This window comes from Phallusia mammillata, chromosome 2 (assembly GCF_965637545.1).
Source record: "Phallusia mammillata chromosome 2, kaPhaMamm4.hap1.1, whole genome shotgun sequence".
Lineage (NCBI taxonomy): Eukaryota > Metazoa > Chordata > Ascidiacea > Phlebobranchia > Ascidiidae > Phallusia > Phallusia mammillata.
In genome coordinates, this window is record NC_137253.1 from 11,024,953 (window position 1) to 11,045,307 (window position 20,355).

The 20,355-nt window shown below is 39.2% G+C and overlaps 1 protein-coding gene across 1 annotated transcript; it reads right to left on the reverse strand.

Moving 5' to 3' along the window:
• Window positions 1-16: 16 nt before the first annotated feature.
• LOC145212750 (uncharacterized) lies at window positions 17-19,258 on the reverse strand. The gene is made up of 15 exons (XM_080080990.1): window positions 19,182-19,258; window positions 16,136-18,038; window positions 16,020-16,053; window positions 15,494-15,600; window positions 14,660-14,815; window positions 13,539-13,616; window positions 12,767-12,969; window positions 11,923-12,122; window positions 11,527-11,602; window positions 9,661-9,814; window positions 8,922-9,057; window positions 5,770-5,973; window positions 5,033-5,109; window positions 4,084-4,278; window positions 17-3,409 (listed from the first exon to the last, which is right to left on the reverse strand). The coding sequence occupies exons 2-15, from the start codon at window positions 17,963-17,965 to the stop codon at window positions 3,050-3,052; spliced, it is 3,810 nt and encodes a 1,269-aa protein (XP_079937116.1). The 5' UTR covers window positions 17,966-18,038; window positions 19,182-19,258; the 3' UTR covers window positions 17-3,049.
• Window positions 19,259-20,355: the final 1,097 nt, after the last annotated feature.

The following is a 20,355-nucleotide window of genomic DNA, read 5'->3' on the forward strand; positions in this document are numbered from 1 at the left end:
AAAATCTCACTCCTGCTTGTGTAGAATGCAACGCAGACGGCATGTAATAATAATAATCGGTGGTAATAAGACTGGCGATAAAAAGGAAACCGTGGTAAAAGCACTTGAGAAAAAAACAACGTCAAACAACGGAAAACACGGGAGACATAGAGAGCGCGAGGAAAAATCGATCACCTAAGATCAGAGCGGACGCGTCTGCACGACTCACCGGGTCCGCGACGACATCTAGCGGCTGCAACACAGGAGTACGGGTCACAAAAACACTAAACCACACACACACACGTCACACAAACGCCGCCGGTCACGTGACAAAAATGGCGGGAGTGCAAAGCCCACGTGGCTCAAAAATCCACCTCAAAACTCTTTAGGAAAACTGGCGCGCACGTGACTACAGCGCAATGGTGCGTAGCAAAGGGGCATTCAGGTATGGATAAGGGTACTTGCGGGGTTACTACTCAACACTAAGACGAAGGGCGACCATCACAGCACGTTACAGCGTAGGATGAAATGTTTGGGACGCGCAGTGACACCTTGTGGATACAGCACAACGATATCGAAAGCCACAAGGGGGCGCGATTTGCTTCCGAATAAAGGTAAACGGCGGAACGGGTACCAAAGAGCGACTCGCATGGACAAAATCAGGTTTCAGGTCATTTCCATGCAACAGGCCGCAGTGAAAATACGCGGGTTCGTGACAAAAAAACGAAGAACAAAACAACGTTATGAATGAAGTCAAAAATCGTAACACGAAAGCCTGCACAAAAAGCTCGTTGGATTTTAAGGGAAATTTCTTCTTATTAGCGGATAATGCGTTGACGTCGATTTGAACTTGGCGTAAGTGCAAAGAAAATACGTCACTCCTATCCACAGTCCTTTGCGCGGCGATAACGTCACACGGCGTGGAACTTTCGTTGCGCCGGCGGAAATCGATTGATGGCAAGAAAAAAGGGGAAGATACCGTCGCCCCGCGGATTCCCGGGAAAGGGATAAAGCGCGGCAATAAGGAACTGCGGAAAAAATATTCGCGTAAGTTCGTTTGTTTTATGGCGGAAGTGAAAGTGAAGACAGTAGTGAAGTTTCGTGCTTTACTCCTGCAAACATTTTGAATTTGCAATCAAAGGCATTATCACCCTTAGGTAGTGAGTTGAAACGTGTGCCTCTGTTGTTATTTGTTTTCCGCCATTAGGGAGAGCAATTCGCCACTGACACAGTTTCGTACATAGGTAAAAAAATCGCAAGCCGCAAAATGAACTTGGAAAGGCGACAATTGTTTTTTTTCCTCCACTCAACCTCAAAGCACATCAGTAAAACAAACAAAAGTCGGTAAAATACAATTGCACTGGCTGGCGCGGTGGTGGTGGTTCAGTTTGCAAAATCTCAGTGTGAAGTAAGACCGTCGTTCGCTTGTGTAAAAACCCGGCGAAAATATTCAAACAGATTGCAACAACGGAAATTTGTGCTGAGTAAGCAAACAGCGTGGGGATCTCCCTGTTTTGTTCAGCGCATGCAGGCAACAGTGAGGTTAAAGCTGAGTCATGCTACGTCACTGCGTCAGCAAAATTGAGTCATGTTACGTTTCTTAGACGCGTTTTTCTTTTAAATCAGCTGATTTGATTTAACGTGAAGGGGCAGGGATGGAAACAAAACGCAGAGTCATATTACGTCATGTGTAACGTCAAAAAATGAATATTTGCGAATTAGTTGTTATTTTTATGCGTTTGTTTGGAAAATTCATGTAACAATAAAACGTTTATTAAAGAAAACAGAATATAGCGCTAAGCGATTTATCAACTGTTAAACGGGTTTTTAAACCGTTCACAAAAGTACTATGTGATGACGTCAGACGCCGATAAACAGGTTTGAGAGAATGTTGTGCGTGCAAAATTTTTGGTCAGGTGGATCCGGTGTTATCAGGTAACAGAAATATACGAAAGCACCCGGGAAATTTGTTGAACGTTGCAACCTTTGACGGTGCGAACCACGTCGTTTTGCATTGGCAATGGCGTTATACATGCGGGGGCTCCTCTAGTTAGGGCAGCAATAGTTTCAAATGCGAGAAATACTGTGTAGCGGGTGAATTTGCATTTGTTAACTGGCGGAAAGTTGTTTTTTTGCGAAGATTCTACTCAAAATGTAAACAACATGAATTCAACGAGGGATAAAACGTTGCCGAACACTGCACCTGGTTATTGAGAGCGACCCCTAGCAGAGGTGGCGGCAAGCGAGTGGTGTCGTAAGGTGGCGCACGCGAGTTAGTGCAAAAGAAAAACTGCCGACGGCTGCTTTTAAAACGCGTAAAACAACTGTAAAATGATTGCGCGGTTTTCACGTAGTCAAGCGAACTGATTTTCGCAGGTGGCTCAAAAGGAGTCCAATGCCAAACTTGAGCCCTAAAATTGCAAACTGAAACTCGGTGCGGTCGAAAACGGAAGTGACGGAGACGCTGGCACGGCGCCAAAACGAAAAGTATAGTCTGGAATTGAACACAGTAAAGAACAGCTTCGAAATAGTGGCGCTTGGCAAAGGTTTACCTATGCGGTTGCAGTACTAGGTATTTACGCGAGCGGAAAATACGGAAAACAAACACTAGAGCGCGGACTTTCTTAGGGAGGCGAGGGAATCGAAAAGTGCCGACGCGAAATCGAATGAGCGTCTTGTCGTTTGTTGCGTGCGACATACGTGGAAATGAGAAACGAAAATTTGTTGGTAGAACGGCGTCGTCGCAGTAAAAAGGCATTGGCGATTTGCAACGACGCGAGGTGGCGCTGTTGAGTAAATAGCGGCGTTCGAGTAGAACAAGGCGTACGCGTTAAAGCGAAAACAGAAATGTCAGAACATATGGGCAAAAAAATAAACAACACAGGTTATAAAAAGCGGTAGGAGAGGGATTCACAACAACAACAAAAAACACAAACTCAAACAGAAACACGCGCGCGCACAAGCGGAGAACTGTAGCAGAAAACAAGAAACAAACAAACAGAAATCGATCTGAAACAAACACAGCGGGAGGAAGGATACCGGAAGCGGTCATGCGTGCAGTGACGTCACATCACATATTTTCGCCGCCTAGAAGATTCTCAGGTAAAAGGCTGTGCATGGGGCTCATGATACGAGATACGTCGTCAGCTCCCCCGCCTGACCAAGCTGCGTTGCCTGGCCCGGCGCTCTGCTGCCACCCGCCGGCCATAGGTACGTTGTTAGGAGTCGCGTTGCTCCATAGGGGCTGACCCCCGGTGCTGGTCGTCAAATTACCCGGCTCTGGGGGATGACCGGGCATCGGACCCACCTGCTGGGGCGCTTGGGACATAAAACCACCCGTGGAACCGACGCCGCCCATGTAACGGCTCGTGGAACCACCCGCGGCTGACCACGAGGGGGCGCCAGCAGTAGCCGACACGAAGTTGTTTACCTGTGCAGGAAAAATATTTTTTTGATCAATTGAAGTGAAAAATACGCGGCTGTAGAATTTGACTAATCTATGCTGTAACCGGTGAAGGTGTTTACAGTTTGGTAATTTTTTTTTAAGACAAAAAAGAATGGGTTTTCAGCTTATAAACTCACGTAGCCAAACTCTTCCAGGAGTGTGTAGTGAATTGACAACCGGCTATTTTATGGGCCTCGGAACACTAGCACAGACTTGAAAAGTAGGTTTTACAAAAACAAAACTACATGTGAGTATAGTAAACATATTCGGTTCAACAAATCTCTGTTGTCATGATCAGTTCAGTTTATTTTATAACAAAACATTTATCTTTATGCACAAATAAGCCACATACTTAGACTGCATCAACGTTACAAGGAAGGCTAACTAGATTAATTGCAAACCTGTGAATAAAGAATGTTAACACAGAGATTTGGCCCTGGACTTGCAGATTTGAGGCTTTTTACACCCGACTTTTTTCACAGAAAAGTCATTTAGTTAGTTTTTTTTTTCATTTAGTTTAGTTTTTTTGTTTTGAAAATTCTGTTAAAAGTGTTTTTGTTTTGCGTGACGGACAAAGCAATCACAATTTATGTGTAAAAAACTTGGCCAAAAAAATGTGCAAAAAAAGTCTTAATGCCCTGGTTAACACCACTACTTACGTCGTTGTCAGTAGCAACAGTCGCTACGAGCATCGTGGATCCAGCCATGTGCATGTTAAGTGCCTTCTTCGCATTCTCAGCATCATCAGGTGATGCATATTTCACCAAAGCCATCCCTTCCATTGGACATTGAGGTTGAAACTGTATCATGGCACCTTGTTGAATGCAAAGCTGCCTCACTGCCATTACATCCACCTGAGAAAACCATCATACACATCATACAATCATCATTTGATTACATATGTTACACAGCTTTAGGACCAAGTTTCAGGCCTCTGCTGGTTATCTTTGTTTTTGCAAACTGCACAAATCACCTAAGTAACTGTATTAGGGTTTTCAATATCATAGCATGGCAGGACCATTAAAGGTGTAAGAGCATATCAACTGGCCACCAAGTTTTCCCATATGGCAGAGGTGTAAAAAATCTATTCTGTGGTGGTATTGGACCCAAAACAGGTGTCTTTCCAGGACTCTCACTCTACCAACTGAGCTACGCAAGCTCAGCGATGAGCCCATCAAAAGTCGAATCACAAGAACTGCTGCCTGCAGTGATTTCTGGTTTGCATGAACGCTTTAGTGCTGATCCCAGTTGTGAATTTATGTTTCTTAAGGTTTTTTTACAGTGTTTTAACAAAAATATTTGGTCTTTTGGGTTAGTGAAATGAGTAAATTTATCCATTTTGATACACCATGTTTACGGAGCCTGCAGGTTAAACGGTGGGTCAAAATTTCCTGGCACAGCTTAGTGTGGCAATTTACATGTGCGAATTTTAGTTTGTTTAAACCACTCTTTCTACCACACAAAACTTACAAAACAAACAAACAGCAAAAAAACTCCATAATCATTGCCAAATCAATTTTTGCACCAAACCAGTGTAAAAGAATAGCTCATCAAATTTATAAACTTGTGTAAAGTTTTAGTTTATAGAAAGTTGTGTGATTTTCTCACCTGAGAGTTAAAGTTAGTCAGGACAAGCCATGATCCTCTGGTATCCTGAGCTTGTTGTTGGTTTCCCCAAGTTCCTCCTGAAACAAATAATTTATCAAAAATCTTGTATGTTAATTTGCTCGGCAACCTCATACACCACTTAGCAGCAGCAATTTAACTTAACTCTCATACTACATGTTTATACCACACATCCTTCTTAAATGATAGCACATATGTGTTTGGCCAGATAGTTGCCATATTAGTAACTCCCATGCCACAAATGATACAAAATGCCAATAAACATAGATATCTAATCCAAAATATCTTTTGACACAAAAACAAAATCAGGATTTACAAAATGTTTGTACTAAATGCCATCTGTTCTGTTGTGTTTGACAGTTCTAAACATTGAATAACAAAGCCCGAAAATTATGTATGCAAAGATCTACATTACAACATAACATTTAAGGGACCAATGAATATGTTAGTGCAGTGGTTCTTACACCTGTGGGTAATTTGACATTTGCAAAAGAGTTTACACTTTTTAGTTCTGTGGTGTGACCCTTTTGTGATATCATAGATGATAATTTAGTTGTTTAAAACAGGGAAAATGCATCTGGTTATTCTCATGGGTTACAACCATAAAACAATAAAAACACTGTGAACCACTGAGATGGGCTGTTTTCAAATGATGTATAAACTTTTTTGTCTTCTACTGCTAATCTTGAAAGTTATTAAATCAACAAAACAAGACCTACCTTGTGTATTTCGTGCTGCTTGGTTCTGTTCCCAGCCACTTGTATTATTTTCCCAGCCTTGTGTTGGCTCCTTGTTTGCCATGAAGGGCGGGGCTTGTGTGGAGAGTGTTGATTGGCCGGTGGAGGATGTTTTCCACAGGTCATGTGATAGTGATGACCGTGATTGGTTGCTGGTGGTCGTAGTTAGTGTAGCACTGTTAGCACCTGCAAAGAAGGCATTCTATAGATATTGTTGGATGCATATATGGCTATGATTTAAATTTTAGGCCAGTGGCTCAAAACGGTTATAAATTTTGCCGTTTTATCTTTAAAATTAAATGAAAAAAAGTGGCCAAGATTGATGATCTTTGCTTAAATCCTTTCTTAACTTATCGGGCATGACATAAAGTTGGATTGTGTGATTTTTTTGATTGTTAGTCGCAAGAAAAAGACCTAAGCATTGTAGTTTGGCAGAATACATAAACAATTATGTTATTTTCAGACCAGGCATACAATGTTGGTTATTACCAAATCTGAAAGGTAAGCACAAACATAACTATAATTGTATTTGTTATAATCACATTCACCGCAAAACAGTCATAATAGTAACATATACCATTAACATAAGAAATATGCTGCAAAAACTACACTCAGCGATGACATTGATTCAACTGATGATTTCAAAATTCATTTTTTGCTTATTTAATTCAATCTAAATTGTAAGGCACCTGCAAATTGCAAAACCAATAATAATCTTGAGTGCACAGGTGGAAATACATGACTTTTATCAAATTGTTCATGCCTCCTGCATAGCATTAAGGGTCATACCTCATGCAATTTCCTTTGTAATTGGGTGCAATAGATTTTCTGTCCATCTAGCTAGGATGCTATTTTTGTAATTACAATGGGTTACTAATGTGATTAATAAAACAATCTGTTTTCCATTTGTTTGTTAAAAAATGACTAACACATCAAGATATGTTTTAATGATTTGTACTGCTGAAACACACTGTTTATTAAAACATTTACAAGAAAATTGATTCACTATCCATCAGTTGTAATTCAATAATAAACTAAAAATAATGAGCGAATCTAACTGATCTAACTCTAACTGAAAGACATCAAACTTCTTAGTCAGGTACTTCTGTGTAATTTTGAGCTACACTTTTTCTACTAAAGGTGTTAAGAAACTTGTGTTAGACAGAAAAAGAAATAACAGACAGAATCAACAAATACATTCTACATTTCTCAACATACATACTCAAATGAGTCCCTGACTATCTCATGATCGGAAAAAAAGTATTTTGAATTTTCATGTTATGTCCCTCAAACAAATGTGTACAATCTTTGCTTTTAGAGCATTTTTCTGCATTGCAACCTATGTTGCAACTTTCAATACAAGACACCTTTATCTGGATAATAGCACATAGAGAAATAGATTGTTCCAATATTCAGGTAAATTGAACATGAAATCCCAAGATCAGCCTTAAAGCATCTATGCCAGGGGCAGGCAACCTTTGTTACTGTGGGGCCAATTACAAATGTCAAAATTAGATCGCGAGCCGCACCTGTGTATAAGTGATTTTGCTTTGTTGCTTGCCAAATATGCTCAACTACAAGCATAATTCGTATTTGATTCTAGCTTCATAATGCCTGGTCGCAGAAAAATAGCATCGGGCGCATTAATCAGCTCAAAAATATATAATAATTGGACTCGTATGCGCCGACATTGAATTTTTTCCGGGTATGCCGTATTATATGACGTCACAAAATGACGTCATATAATGCCAAATATATTTTCTGCGGATGCATATGGTAAGAATGCATTAAAGTTGCAGTATATAAGCTTTACACAACGTAATTCCACCGCCAGGCCCGTTTGCTACTGTTGCAATTTAACGACCTAAGCTTATTTGCCGAAATTACGGGAAGGCAAAACAATAAAGATAGAAAAGATTTAGTTCGACTGTCACCTAACATACTTTGCCGTGCGTCGCAAATTACTTTAATGTTTAACATTTATCTTCTCTGTAATAACTATAACAAAAATGCTTAGTTTTCACGTAACAAAGCGCACACACTTCTGGCCTAGCAATCACAATAATCATTTTTGTTCGTTTTAACGTCGCTTGTTTCGTTTACAACGTGTCGCATATTTAACGCAGTGAGTTGTATGTGACGCATAATTAATTTTAAAGTTCAGTGTACTTTGTTTCAACGATGTTCTGACCTGCCTGAAACTTTCGACAACGTTAGTTTTTGTAGGCTAAGTACCAACCTTACGTTTGTGACGTAACATTGGGTGTTAATTGTTTTTTTTTTCGGTTGAAACTAGCCAGTCGTTGTTCTTGTGGTGTAGGCAGTTACAACAAAGGTTGGGCTGTAATTTTTAATTTAGTTCACAAACGGTAAACTTTTTTATCACGTGGTTGTTGACAAAATACCCGGGGCAGCGGCGTTTCTACCATAGGACAGCGTCAATACCTTTGTTGTGCTATTTACCACTTTTTAATGTTTAAATTCCAATGCTTCCCGAATACGTTTCGCAACTGTAATGAATGCGAACAATTTAATGGTTGTGAGACAATAACCTCGATTGAAATCATTTGCGTATGTTACGTATTAGTCGAAATAATTTTACAAAGCAACAACGCATGACTAACGTTGGTCCGATTCTCGGGTATGCGGCATACCCGAGTTTTTCGTCCGGGTATGCCACGCATACCCGGCATACCCGTGTTCGGCGCCTATGATTGGACTCGTTTGCCAGTACATTTGAAATCCAAGCGTCTCTGCGGGCCGCACAACCTTTGAAGAAGGGCCGCATGCCACCCGCGGGTTGCCCACCCCTGGTCTATGCAAACCAGGGATCATGGCACACTCATACATAAATGTAAGTATGTAATGTTTGGTGACCAGCTGATTTGATAGAACGTCTTTAATAGGCTTGTGATTGTTCTCATAAAGTGCAAGCAATAACAGCTTGCCAGGCTATGCATCAAAACATCGGTTGTTTTACAATACAAATCCACCAGAAGAGTTATAACTGCTATCACAGTATGTATGACAGCAACATCAAATTGTATGTATGCTTTGTTGGACCAAATTGATTACTTTGTTTTGAATTTTGCAGTGACTTTCCAAGTGGTAAATAAACACAAAATAAGACTTACCAGTTGACCACATAGCTGCTGTACTTGCTTCTTGGGCAGTTGTGCTTGAAGATAGGGTAGCTGAGGGATCGTCCGCGTTGTTGCTCTGAGCCCCGGTAGAGGATTCAGAAAGGGCACTTCTGTCCCGCTTGAGTACCTGGTCAAGTTCAATGTAAAGTGAGTTTTTGTGAACAAAACAATTAGTGGCGGTCGTTAGAAAGAGAGGTTATTAACAATACATAAAAGACAGAGAATGCCTAGTTTAGAATACAGTAAACCTTGTTTAAACCATATCTTCATCAAATTTGAACAAAACTTGAGGTACAGATGATTTTTAATGCGGTAAGACTTTAACTAATCGACATCGGTTAATCTGGACCTTCGCCTAATCCAGACAATTTTTTTGGTCCAAACCGGGTCGGATTAATCCAGGTTTACTGTATAGAGAAACATTTTTTGTGTACACATGTGTTTTAAAGACATTTGACATGCTTGTACATTACTGTTTACGAAACAAGTATCAAAATGTTTGGTTAAAATTTGTGCTTTCTATAGTTATGCTTTTCGAATAATTTTTAGGATTTAGCACATACGAAAAATAAGTATTTAAAAAACATTATTTCGAAAGCTCTGTTTTAAACTGCTTCTTAACTGTGTCAATTCTCAGCCTTTCTAGTACTATGAACATTCATCCGATTTCCACTGGAAGAAACTCAAATATACATGTGAAAATTACACAGCTTTTTGCATTTCGCTTTACCTGATCAGCATCTCTCACAGTATTAACAGACATAGATTTAGCATAGGCAACTTTTCCTGGCGTAATATCGGGGTCTGACTCTGGGTCAATGTGCCGGAAACCCTTCCACGGAACTCCCGGGGTGAATTCAGGGGGACCAATGTCGGCCAAAGACCTGCAAAATCATGGATATACTCGCTAAAGTTAAAATGATAAAGATATTCCTAGTACTGATAATAGCGAAAGAAGTCTAATCCAAATTTTATATACCATCGTAGCTAAGCTGTGCAGAAAAGTATTGTTATTAAAAACAGATTAATTAAAGGCTATTTTACTATTTTAACTAAGATAAACATAAATCTAAGAATATATAAACCACAGAACGCCAGGCCTATTGAAGGTGTTATACAGAATCAGCCGGCCGGGAATGCTTGGTAACCAACTGATTCAATGCAACCTTTTTTAGTGGGCCTGACATACTGTGTTGCTATTTAAGCATACAAGAAGAAAGATTAAAACTTTATTTTGTCACAGTGTCTTGAGTAAATCAAATTACACAATCCAGGCTTTAAATCCTTTTAATCATCACTAAGTAATGTAGGTGTCTGAAACAAGTGCTGTTTATTTCACCTGGTAAAACAAATTGTGGCAACTGAATTGTGTTAAAATAATTATAGCTGCACAATATTGAAACGGTATAAAGCAGGGGTGGGCAACCTTTGTTACTGTGGGGCCAAATACAATAGCTAAAATTTGATCGTGGGCTGCATGTGTGTATAACACAAGGTGGTGTTACTTTGTTGCTTAGCAAATATGCTTAACTACAAGTAAAATTCGTATTTCATACTAGCCACACATTGCCAGGTCGCAGAAAAATAGCAGTGGCAGCATTAAGCTGCTCAAAAATATATAATAGTTGGACACGTTTGTCAGTACATTTCAAATTCAAGCGTCTCTGCAGGCCGCACAACCTTTAATCAAGGGCCGCATTTGGCCATGGGCCGCAGGTTGCCCACCCCTGGTATAAAGCACAACAAAGTTGATGGCACAATTGATGAAAAAACGGTAAATGCGCTGCGGCTACACTGTTACTACAAACCTTAGTTGACAGGACTCACACTAAAGGGCAAGGTTGGCGGGTAAAAACAACGAGACATGAGAAGGGGACAATGCAGTTGGAATGAGTCAAATTGACAACTGAACTAACCACCCATGTATAAACAGAGGGTGAGGTTCAACTTGAGCAGGGGTTCCCAACCTTTTTACGATCTTGTACCACTGCCACGCGTACCACTTCTTACAGAACAACTAATTTGATCGAATCATATTTTGTTCAGAAGAATAATATTGGCCTACTAAAATAACACTAAAGCACCACAACTAAATTCACTAAATTTTTGTTTTTGTTTACTGTCCACCAATTGGTCAAAGCGCAGCGTAAATTTGCTAACAGCGCATTGAAAGTCTTTTCCGGGTGCACCTACTTTTTGTGAAAAAAAACGGAAGCTACTTGGGACCACCTGAAAAACCTTTGGGTACCACTAGTGGTATGCGTACCACAGGTTGGGAACCCCTGAACTAGACTGTTGACTGAGGAAATCAGAATGTAGGTCCCTTTTATCTCTAACAAATACTGTCATGATATGGTATGCTTGAAGTAAATTCAGATAAATAGGCACTAACAGTTTTTTTTTTAAGGTTTGGTTTGGGTGACCGCTAAGTAGTTTTAAGAGACCGCAAGTGTTTCATTTAAATACCAAAAAATAGCCATATTTGCTTATTTGCTTGCTTATAAGTCCAAATTTTGGGAAACCGCTGGAGAAATTTGGGGGACCGTTTCGGTCCCCCAAAACACCTAAAAAAAACACTGGGCACTAATACACTTACGTGCTTTGATCTGTGGTAGGTGCAATATCATTAGGAAGAGGAATACTTTGCTCGGATTGATTCATTGCTGATTTGCCTGTAACACAAACCAACAAAAATGAGTTTCGTCATTTCATTTAACATTTGTGTGATATACACCAAAAATACATGTAAGGTTTAGTTCAAAAGTTGTAACTTAAAGCAAGCAAAATTTAGTTTAGTGTGTGGAATTGGCATGTCAAAGAAACTTCCCAAGAAAAATCTGCCATTGGGAAAAGTAGAGAGAAATGTTGGAAACTTGCTTTATTCCCTTTCAAAACACAAAAAAGCATGTGCCATTGCCACTTGACCAATACATAAAATTGGTGTTTTGCAGCTAAATCTTTACGGTGAGTTACAGCGCGAAATTACACTTACCGCCAATGTCATTGGGCATAAAAGCAGACTTTCCGCCCATCTTGTGGAACTCTTCGAGGGGTGAACCATAACGCAAGCCGTTAATGTTGCTGTCACCCGTCGGCCCAAGGTTCATGCCAGGAGGGTTGTTGGATTGCATCAAATTGTTATCAAAACCTGGCATTGATTTGTTGGTCTTCCAGTTCATTAGGCGCGAAGAACTGTAAAGTAATGACACACATTAAATGCCCAGCTGTAATACATGGTGGTTAACCATTTGTGAAAAGATTTCTGGTCATAACCCAATGGACCCAAAGTGAGCAAAACACATATGTAACTCATTGAAAGGTTTTTGCTTCTATGACACCTTGAGAGATAAAACACTTTTTACTACACACTGAATTCACTGCGTACATTTTTTAAAGTCTGCAAATGATCATTCTAAAGAAAACATTGGCTGGGACATAATAGGCCGAGAAGCAATGTCTTAACCAAAAGTTTCCATTAGGAACTTTTAATCCAAAAAAACACCTTTTCATGAATAGGAACAATGAATTCGAATATAAACGAAAACAAAACTTTTAAAACAGTTGAAGAAAATATCCTGATTTTAGAACTAAAAGCTGAAAACAATAAAGAAGCATGAAAGGCTGTCTTGGTTTATAGTAGTCCAGCATAAAAATTGAACCAAATGAGATAATTCGGAGGCAAAAATCAGGATGGAACTAATTCTTAGTCAAAGTTGGTTTACAAAATATATTGCCTCATAAACAATAACTTTGAGCAGCTCTTATAATTCCAATCATGACAATATTAAAGTAAAATAAATAACATCCCAGAAGGTAAAAGTTTAAGGTTGACATACGTGGTAGGTGAAGGAATAGAAGACATTGGCATGCCAGAAGGCAGTGCTTGTCCAATAGCTCCCATATTGTTAAGAGGAGACATCAAAGATTGACCAGGATTTCGAATGCCCGGCATGTCCATACCACCCAGTGTTCCATTGCTTTTGGCAAGATTGGACTGTGTTTTTTGCAACATATTCTGCATGATCACGCTTCTTTGATTCTGTAAAAAAAGATAAATGTGGTCAACAGGAGTTAATACTAAAATCTATTAGAAAGTGTTAATATATATATATAAATATATATATGTGTGTGTGTACGAAAAAAGTTTTGTGGTGCATTTCCCCACAATGACTGTATCCTGTTGACTTTATACTAGTTCACCACAATAATGATGGTTATGACAAGCGTTTAGGATGCAAAAACACTATAACCAAGATAGAACTTCCCCAAAACTAAACGTAGGTTCTCACCACAAACAAAAAAGTTTTTTTTTTCTCAGATTAAATACGGATTGGATTACACAGTTTATTGCAAAAGCTGCTGTTTAATCAATAGAAACTATTTTAAACCAGCTCGAAGAATGGTTTATTAAATCACAAACCGGAAATCATGTTTAAAAAAAGTTTCTTTCCTTGTTCATTAATTTTTTATTCAGGAAAAAAAGAAAACCAATCTTAGATAGAAGTCAGCAAAAGGCTAAGACCTTTTTATCTGTTGAAACTGATCAAAATATTGACAATAAATTTAACCAAAAATAAAAATACATAAATAAAAAAACACTGGTAATACCTCAATATACTGGTGACACTGTCTAAGCATTCTAGACAGAGTCTCGAGCTGCTGTTGTTTTGGCATAGGAGGGATATTCTGTAAAGATTGAAAAAAAAAAAAAAAAAAAAACTGATTTAAAATGGTATGAGAGAGTGAGATTTAATACTTTTCATCCTAAAATTATAAAAACTTGGGCTAGTATTTCCACACTGTCATGTGACAAAAACTTGTTGTGTCAATGGTTTCATAAAAAGTTTTATAAAGTTTACTAATAAATTGTAGGTCTTACCGATCATACATGTTGGATGTGAAAATAGTGGTGTATAATCCAAATAAAAAAAAGAACTATAAAGATAGTGATTATACTGAGAAATATCAGACCCTCCAAAAGACAACATGGTCGTTGATGATCACAGTTTATGACAATAAATAACTGAGAATGGAAAATGATTTCCAAGTTAACAGAACCAGTCAATAAATTTACATAAAATATATTTATTTCGCTCAACTGGTATCTTTAGTTCCTACAAACCACAGGATAAAAAACTATAAAGGTGGCATTTCTATAAATTTCCAATTTATACATATTCTACAACCTAGTGAGCAATATATACCATTTGAACATTATATATATACTAGTGATGGGACGAGTACCCGGTACTCGGTATCGAACGATTTCAGTGGTATCAATACTGGTACTCGGTATCAAAATATTTTGTCTCAGTTTTCGATACCAACGTGCGAGTACCGAAGTACACCATAAGAATACGGGCAACTTTATGCCAATATTTGCTTCCGACAGCAGAAAATTGGAAAAAACTTCCTCCAGTTTACGTATATCTTTTTCGCTATCATGTGGGGATTACATTTTTTGGTATGTGCATGTGCACACCTATACCCCGACCATTGCAGATAAATTAGCCAGTGATATACAACTAAGTACAACACTACACTTAAGTACTCAGTAATTGTACTCGGTACTCGATATCGAAGGTATATACATGTGGTACTCGCTTCAAAACCTGGTATCGTCCCATCACTATTATATACATCATTTGACCGACTAACATGATTGTTTTAGCAAGTTTTTTGTGTGTAAATAGAAATAAAGCTACTTAGTACATATAAAAAGGTCAAACCTTATTTTGTTGAACTCTATTTATTTGGATTTGCAACTGTTGGTATTCTGAGGCTTTGTTCACGAGCTGAAGAAGTGCCTGCATGTGTTGTGGTGACATCAACTGGGGATTGAGAACCTGAGCTGGTATAACTCCAGCTGTAACAGCCTGCTGGATCTGTATTGGAAAAAACAGATGCTTGTTGGTTGCCTGAAAACTAAGAAACCGAAATCAGGTTCATGGAAGCTAAAACAAAATGTCGAACAGTTAACTATTTATTGTCTCTACAAATATTTGTCATGCCATTTACAACACATAATTTCAAGTTTGTATAATTCAGATTTGGCTAAGAATAGTCTTCTGGCCACGTATTTGCATTCTACACTACACATATTTTTTTAACTTGGTTTAGTGCATCGATATAATCCAACATACTCTGCCCTATCAACTATACACTTTTCCGCTTCCTGTCTAGTGCTTTTGTATCATACACAAAGTTTTAGAAAGGTACAAGTCATTTAAATACCAACATATAGATAAAAAATGAAAAACAACAACTGCCAAGTGAACACAAAATACTGCTATTGTGCATTTGTCTGTTGGCCGGTATCAAATACAGTTAATGTGTTGATATATATATATATGATAAGCAACGCGATCTGCCAAACAATTAATTTCCATGTAATGTCAATACATGTTGTTGTTTTTGCTGGAAGTAGTAATAGTTTGTTGCAATGGCTGTCTTAGGTGAAAAAAACAGTTCATTTTCTTCAACATCTTATAGTTCATTCAAGGTCATACATTGATTTGACATTACAGGAATACAGCATAAGTATACAGTTCTGCACACAGTACCTGGTGAAACTGCTGTTGCAATTGTAGTGGTGCTGCAGGTGGCTGATTTCTCAACATCATGTTTTGATGATTAAGCCCGGGTTGTGGAGGCATCATACCACGTGGACCTGTTAAACCAAAACAGCTGAATCAAACATTTGTTAGTTAAGCGCAAAACTAAAAGTCAGGCAAAACTTAGTCATAAATTTTGTTATGTATAGTTACAATGCAAAACAGTTATACTTAAATGACCAACAATTTTGGGGAATTTAAAGATATAGTTTCAGTGGTAGGATTCACATTTTTTGTCAGCCGGTTCTGTTACAAACAGTCCATTGACAGTAACCAGTAATGCTAACGGGTTTGCTGATCTCATAAAATTTTGTGAGAAGGTTCTATAGAACCGGTGCAAACCGGATGAATCTCACCACTGTATAGTTTCTTTAGCAATTTTACCATGCCATGCCTTGTGTTGCAAGTGCAAATATTATAGCTTGTGGGATAACAACAAATGCTTTTGGAACCCAAGAACAGAAAAAAAACTTACCATAGTCCATGTTGCCTTTCATCAATGGATCAGGCTGCAAAGAAAAAACAAACAATGTAATGCATATTAATTTTTGCTCAGGGGAAAACTAAAAATACATATTCAAATGTATTTACCTTTCCCATCTGTTGACCCCAGCCGCCATTGGGAGCATCACCCTGCCCCCAATGTTGTTCATTTGGTTGACCCCAACCCATATTAGGCTTGTTACCACCAGTATTCCAGTTGGTGCCGGGAGCTCCTTTGTCCCATTTATCACCACCACCACCAACCTTGCTTCCCCATCCTGATGTACCATTGTCCATGGCAGTTGGACGGGTCGGGGAAGACTCACCCCAACCTTCCCTTCGGGGTGAAGGCGGGCGGTTTTGAGCAGGGTTGGCTTGAGGCGGTGCACCCCAGCCCTTCGCTGCTGCTTCAGAGTTAATGTTGGGATTTGGCTGCCCAGGTAAAGATTCTCCTGCACCATTCTTGCCTTTCTTATCCCACAAATTCACCTTGTTGTAACCACCTGGATCGCCCCAGGCAGCAGTTCCATTGTCCACAGTGCTTGGTCTACGAGTAGCCATTGGGGGTTCTGCTGGCCTGCCCCATGACTGGTCAGCAGCTGGTGACTGGGGCATTGGGTTTGCACCCCAATTTGAACCTGATTGCATAGGACGAGAGTTTCCAGCTGCTCCCCAACCTGATCCAGATGCACCACCTCCGCTGTTATCTGTTGATGGCATGGTACCCCAGCCTTGATTAGAAGGTGCTTGTTGGGGTACAGGAGCACCCCAACCAGTGGGGGTCACTGGAGCCTGGCCGGGCATATCATTCCACCTGCTACTCATGTTTTGTGCATTTTGCTGGGAGTCGCCCCAACCTGAAGCAGCACCAGAATTTCCAGATGCATATGAAGGACGAGGTTGCTGTTGTTGTTGTTGTTGCTGGGGCTGCTGCTGCTGTGCTGGTACACCCCAGTTTTGTGGAGGAGCTTGGGGTTGATTAAAGTTACCCCCACCACCCCCTCCGGCACCCCAGTTGTTATTAGGCTTATTATCAACCCAACCTTGTGTTGGCATCTGTCCACCCGCTTTGCCCCAAGCTTCTGTCCCATTGCTTACATTAGACTGCTGTCGTCCCATTGCCATATTGTCCACAACATTCCAACTGGTTCCTTGTTGAATAGGCTTCTTACCCCAGCCTTCATGTGAATTCACAAGCTGTTGCACAGGGTCATTTTCATTGGGGGTAGGCAGTGGTGTTGTGCCGGCAGAACTCTCTGCCAAATCTTGTTCACTTTCAGCAGGCGGTGACTCAGAACTACCTGTACTGGATGATAGTCCCGCCGCCGCTGCTTTTGCCCATGAAGATGGATGGCTGCTGCTTACAGCTTGTGTAGTAGATGCAAGAGTTTGTGGATTGCTTTGTACTGGGTCAGGGCTTTGCATATTAGTGGTAGGCAAGGGTGGAGTAGTCTCTGGGGCACCCCACCCACTAGCACCACTGTCATTTACTTGGGGCACTGGGGGTACCTGGGTAACCTGCCCCCCACCCCAACCGCCTTGCTGGGTAACTGTCGATTTACTCCAAACTGCTGTCCCATCATCCACCGACTGTGGCATTTGACCCCAAGAAGCACCAGAAGGGACACCCCATCCTGAGGCAGCTTGGGGCTTTGGAGGGTTATCAGGTAACCTACCCCATCCCGAAGGCCCGCTGGGATCAGGTTCACTGGGGGGAGCAGCACCCCATCCCGTGTCGTCCTGTGCTGGTTTGCCTTGTGGCTGAGACATTCCACTGGCCGTCTGTTCTTGTTCAGGTGGTGCAGCACCAAGCTGTGGCCAGCTTGCTGGGTTTGTCTGTGGAGTATTGACAACTGTGGGTCGATTCCAGTTGCTTTCTGATGAAGCTAGATTGCCACTGTTTTCAAACTGAGTGGCCCAAGGAACATTTGAAGTCATTGCAATGGTTCGTGACAAACCATAATCAGTCCTTTATCAGTGCATTAATTATCAAGAAACTGTTTGCTCATATCTGTCCAAATTAAAGAATAAAAAATATCATTTAATCATCTACATAGGTTACATTTTTACAGCGAACATCAAGCAGATTGTACATGTATGTTGTGCACACAAAAATGCAGTATAATTTAAGATAAGTATCCCATTTTAAGATGCAATGTGCCAGGACACAATATGTTTAAGTTGTATAAAAACATGCCTGATATCAGGGCAGAATTTAAAATTTCATCTCAAAACACTAAAGACCCCTATTAATGGAAGAAAAGTAACAACAGACAGTTTCAAAAAATAAATATTCACTATCACAAATGGAGAATGTTGTTGGAATTGTACGAAAGACATATGAACGCAAAGGCTGTAATTTAGTGACCTGGCCAAGTGTCAGTAAAATAAACTGTTCTGAACTGAAAATTTTAATAAAGATAATGTATACTATAAACTATATGTTTACTATATTTGTTGTCAAAAGCAATTTAACAATCATTTATATGCTGACATTTGTATCCATTCAAAATTGTTACAAAGTAATTTAGAGGTTAAGTTCTAACAATACTTTTTATACTGCTAAACAGACAACAGTACATTGCTTATAGCCAAAGCTTATAGTATGTCCAAACATACTTCTTCAAAAGTATCAGAAACTAATAAAAGAAATATTGATACATAATGTTTAATTAAACTCAAACAGAAGCTTACAAAAATATTTTCCTGAATCAATGAGATTTATCCTTTACAGTAAGTTTTTCACATCAGTTGGCAATCATTTGCAAAACTATGAGTTTCAACATTGTTGAAAGATCTAAGTCTTCATTAAGTATGGCTTACAAACAAAAGCAGCTTCATGCAAAAGGTTCAAAAAAATAAAACAACAATAAAACTTAAGTCTTTTGAATTTCCTAAATTTGCATTTTTATTTGAAGTCATTCTGATCACTTTGTAGTCTAGTAAATATGGTTTAAAACACAATGAGTTTGGGATGTGACCAACGAACTGTCAGTGTTTTTTATGACTTCGTGCACCATACAAACAAAAAAAGCCAATTTACAAAACGAGCCATAAAGTTCAAAACTTGGCACACGCTAGGCATCTACTATTAAATGAAAATAACAGCAGGCAAAACACCACAAACTGAAACAAAGAACACACAAATACTTACGTAAGAACAAGGTACCGAGGTTTACCAGATTTAACAGTCCACCTTCGATATAATCTAGCAAATTTGCGATTTCGGCATTCGTTGAAGTTGATGGATAATTTACAAGGCCGGTGGAGTGCATTTTTAAAAATTGATTTGCATTGAAAAGAAAGTCTGAGCCAATTTGCTGGAACATTAGGTATACATTAATAAAGAAACTAGTTACACTTCTTGACGTTTGTGTTTTTTAAAAATACACAATTATTATGTGACTTTGCAGAAAGAAACGGTCCCGTAGATCAGGAATTGTCCTTTTCGTGAGTTAAATACTTTGCTTTTGTGGTGCAGAAAAACTTCTATTTCACAAAATTTAGTTTTAAATCATGGGGTCCACAAAGGGGTTTAAATCAAAGTAGGGATTTGAAGGGGTTGGTGAATGCGAGTTAAAGTTAAAAAAATCATAGTTGAAAATATCATGATTCTTTCAATAAAAACGTGTAATTTTCCAGGGGTCGAGTCCGTTGCTACAAAATGATGGCGCAATGAACGCAAAATTTGCAAGCAATATTGCATCAACTATTTTGCTCGCATAAAAACACCACGGGGAACACTCAACGAAACAGGCAGTTTCACCCGTATATAATTTTGCCTTTGTTTAAAATACGCACAACTGAACCGACATGGTAAATGATATGGCTGCTTTCAGTTAAAAAGCAAAACTCACGACAAACGTGTCCAGGTATTTGTCGCTCTAGATATTTATACTACCGCAGTTTTCGCTGAACAAAAACTTGTCGTCACTTCCTGTCTACGGCGTTGGCCTCATTGGATTTGCCAAATTCCCACTTTACCATTGCTAATGAAGGTAGGTTGGGTCGTGATGAGTGACGTCAGCTGCTGGTTAGCTTTTGTGTTTCATTCACAAAACATAAACTTCGGTGTAGGATTGGACATTTTCTGCTTCTAGATGTATTGTTGGTTAACGTTATAACATTTCATCAGTTTGTCTTATGCTTTGTAAAATAATGTGACTTTTGTGAAAGATTTTTTTGTCAAATGTTTTGTGTATTATTTAATTATACTTTGTTCATTTCTTGACCTCGATATTTAATTGGTTGTTTAGCAGTTATCAACTTCAATTGCCCTTTTATACAGTTTGACACTAAACTATGTTTACAAAACACACAAATAATGT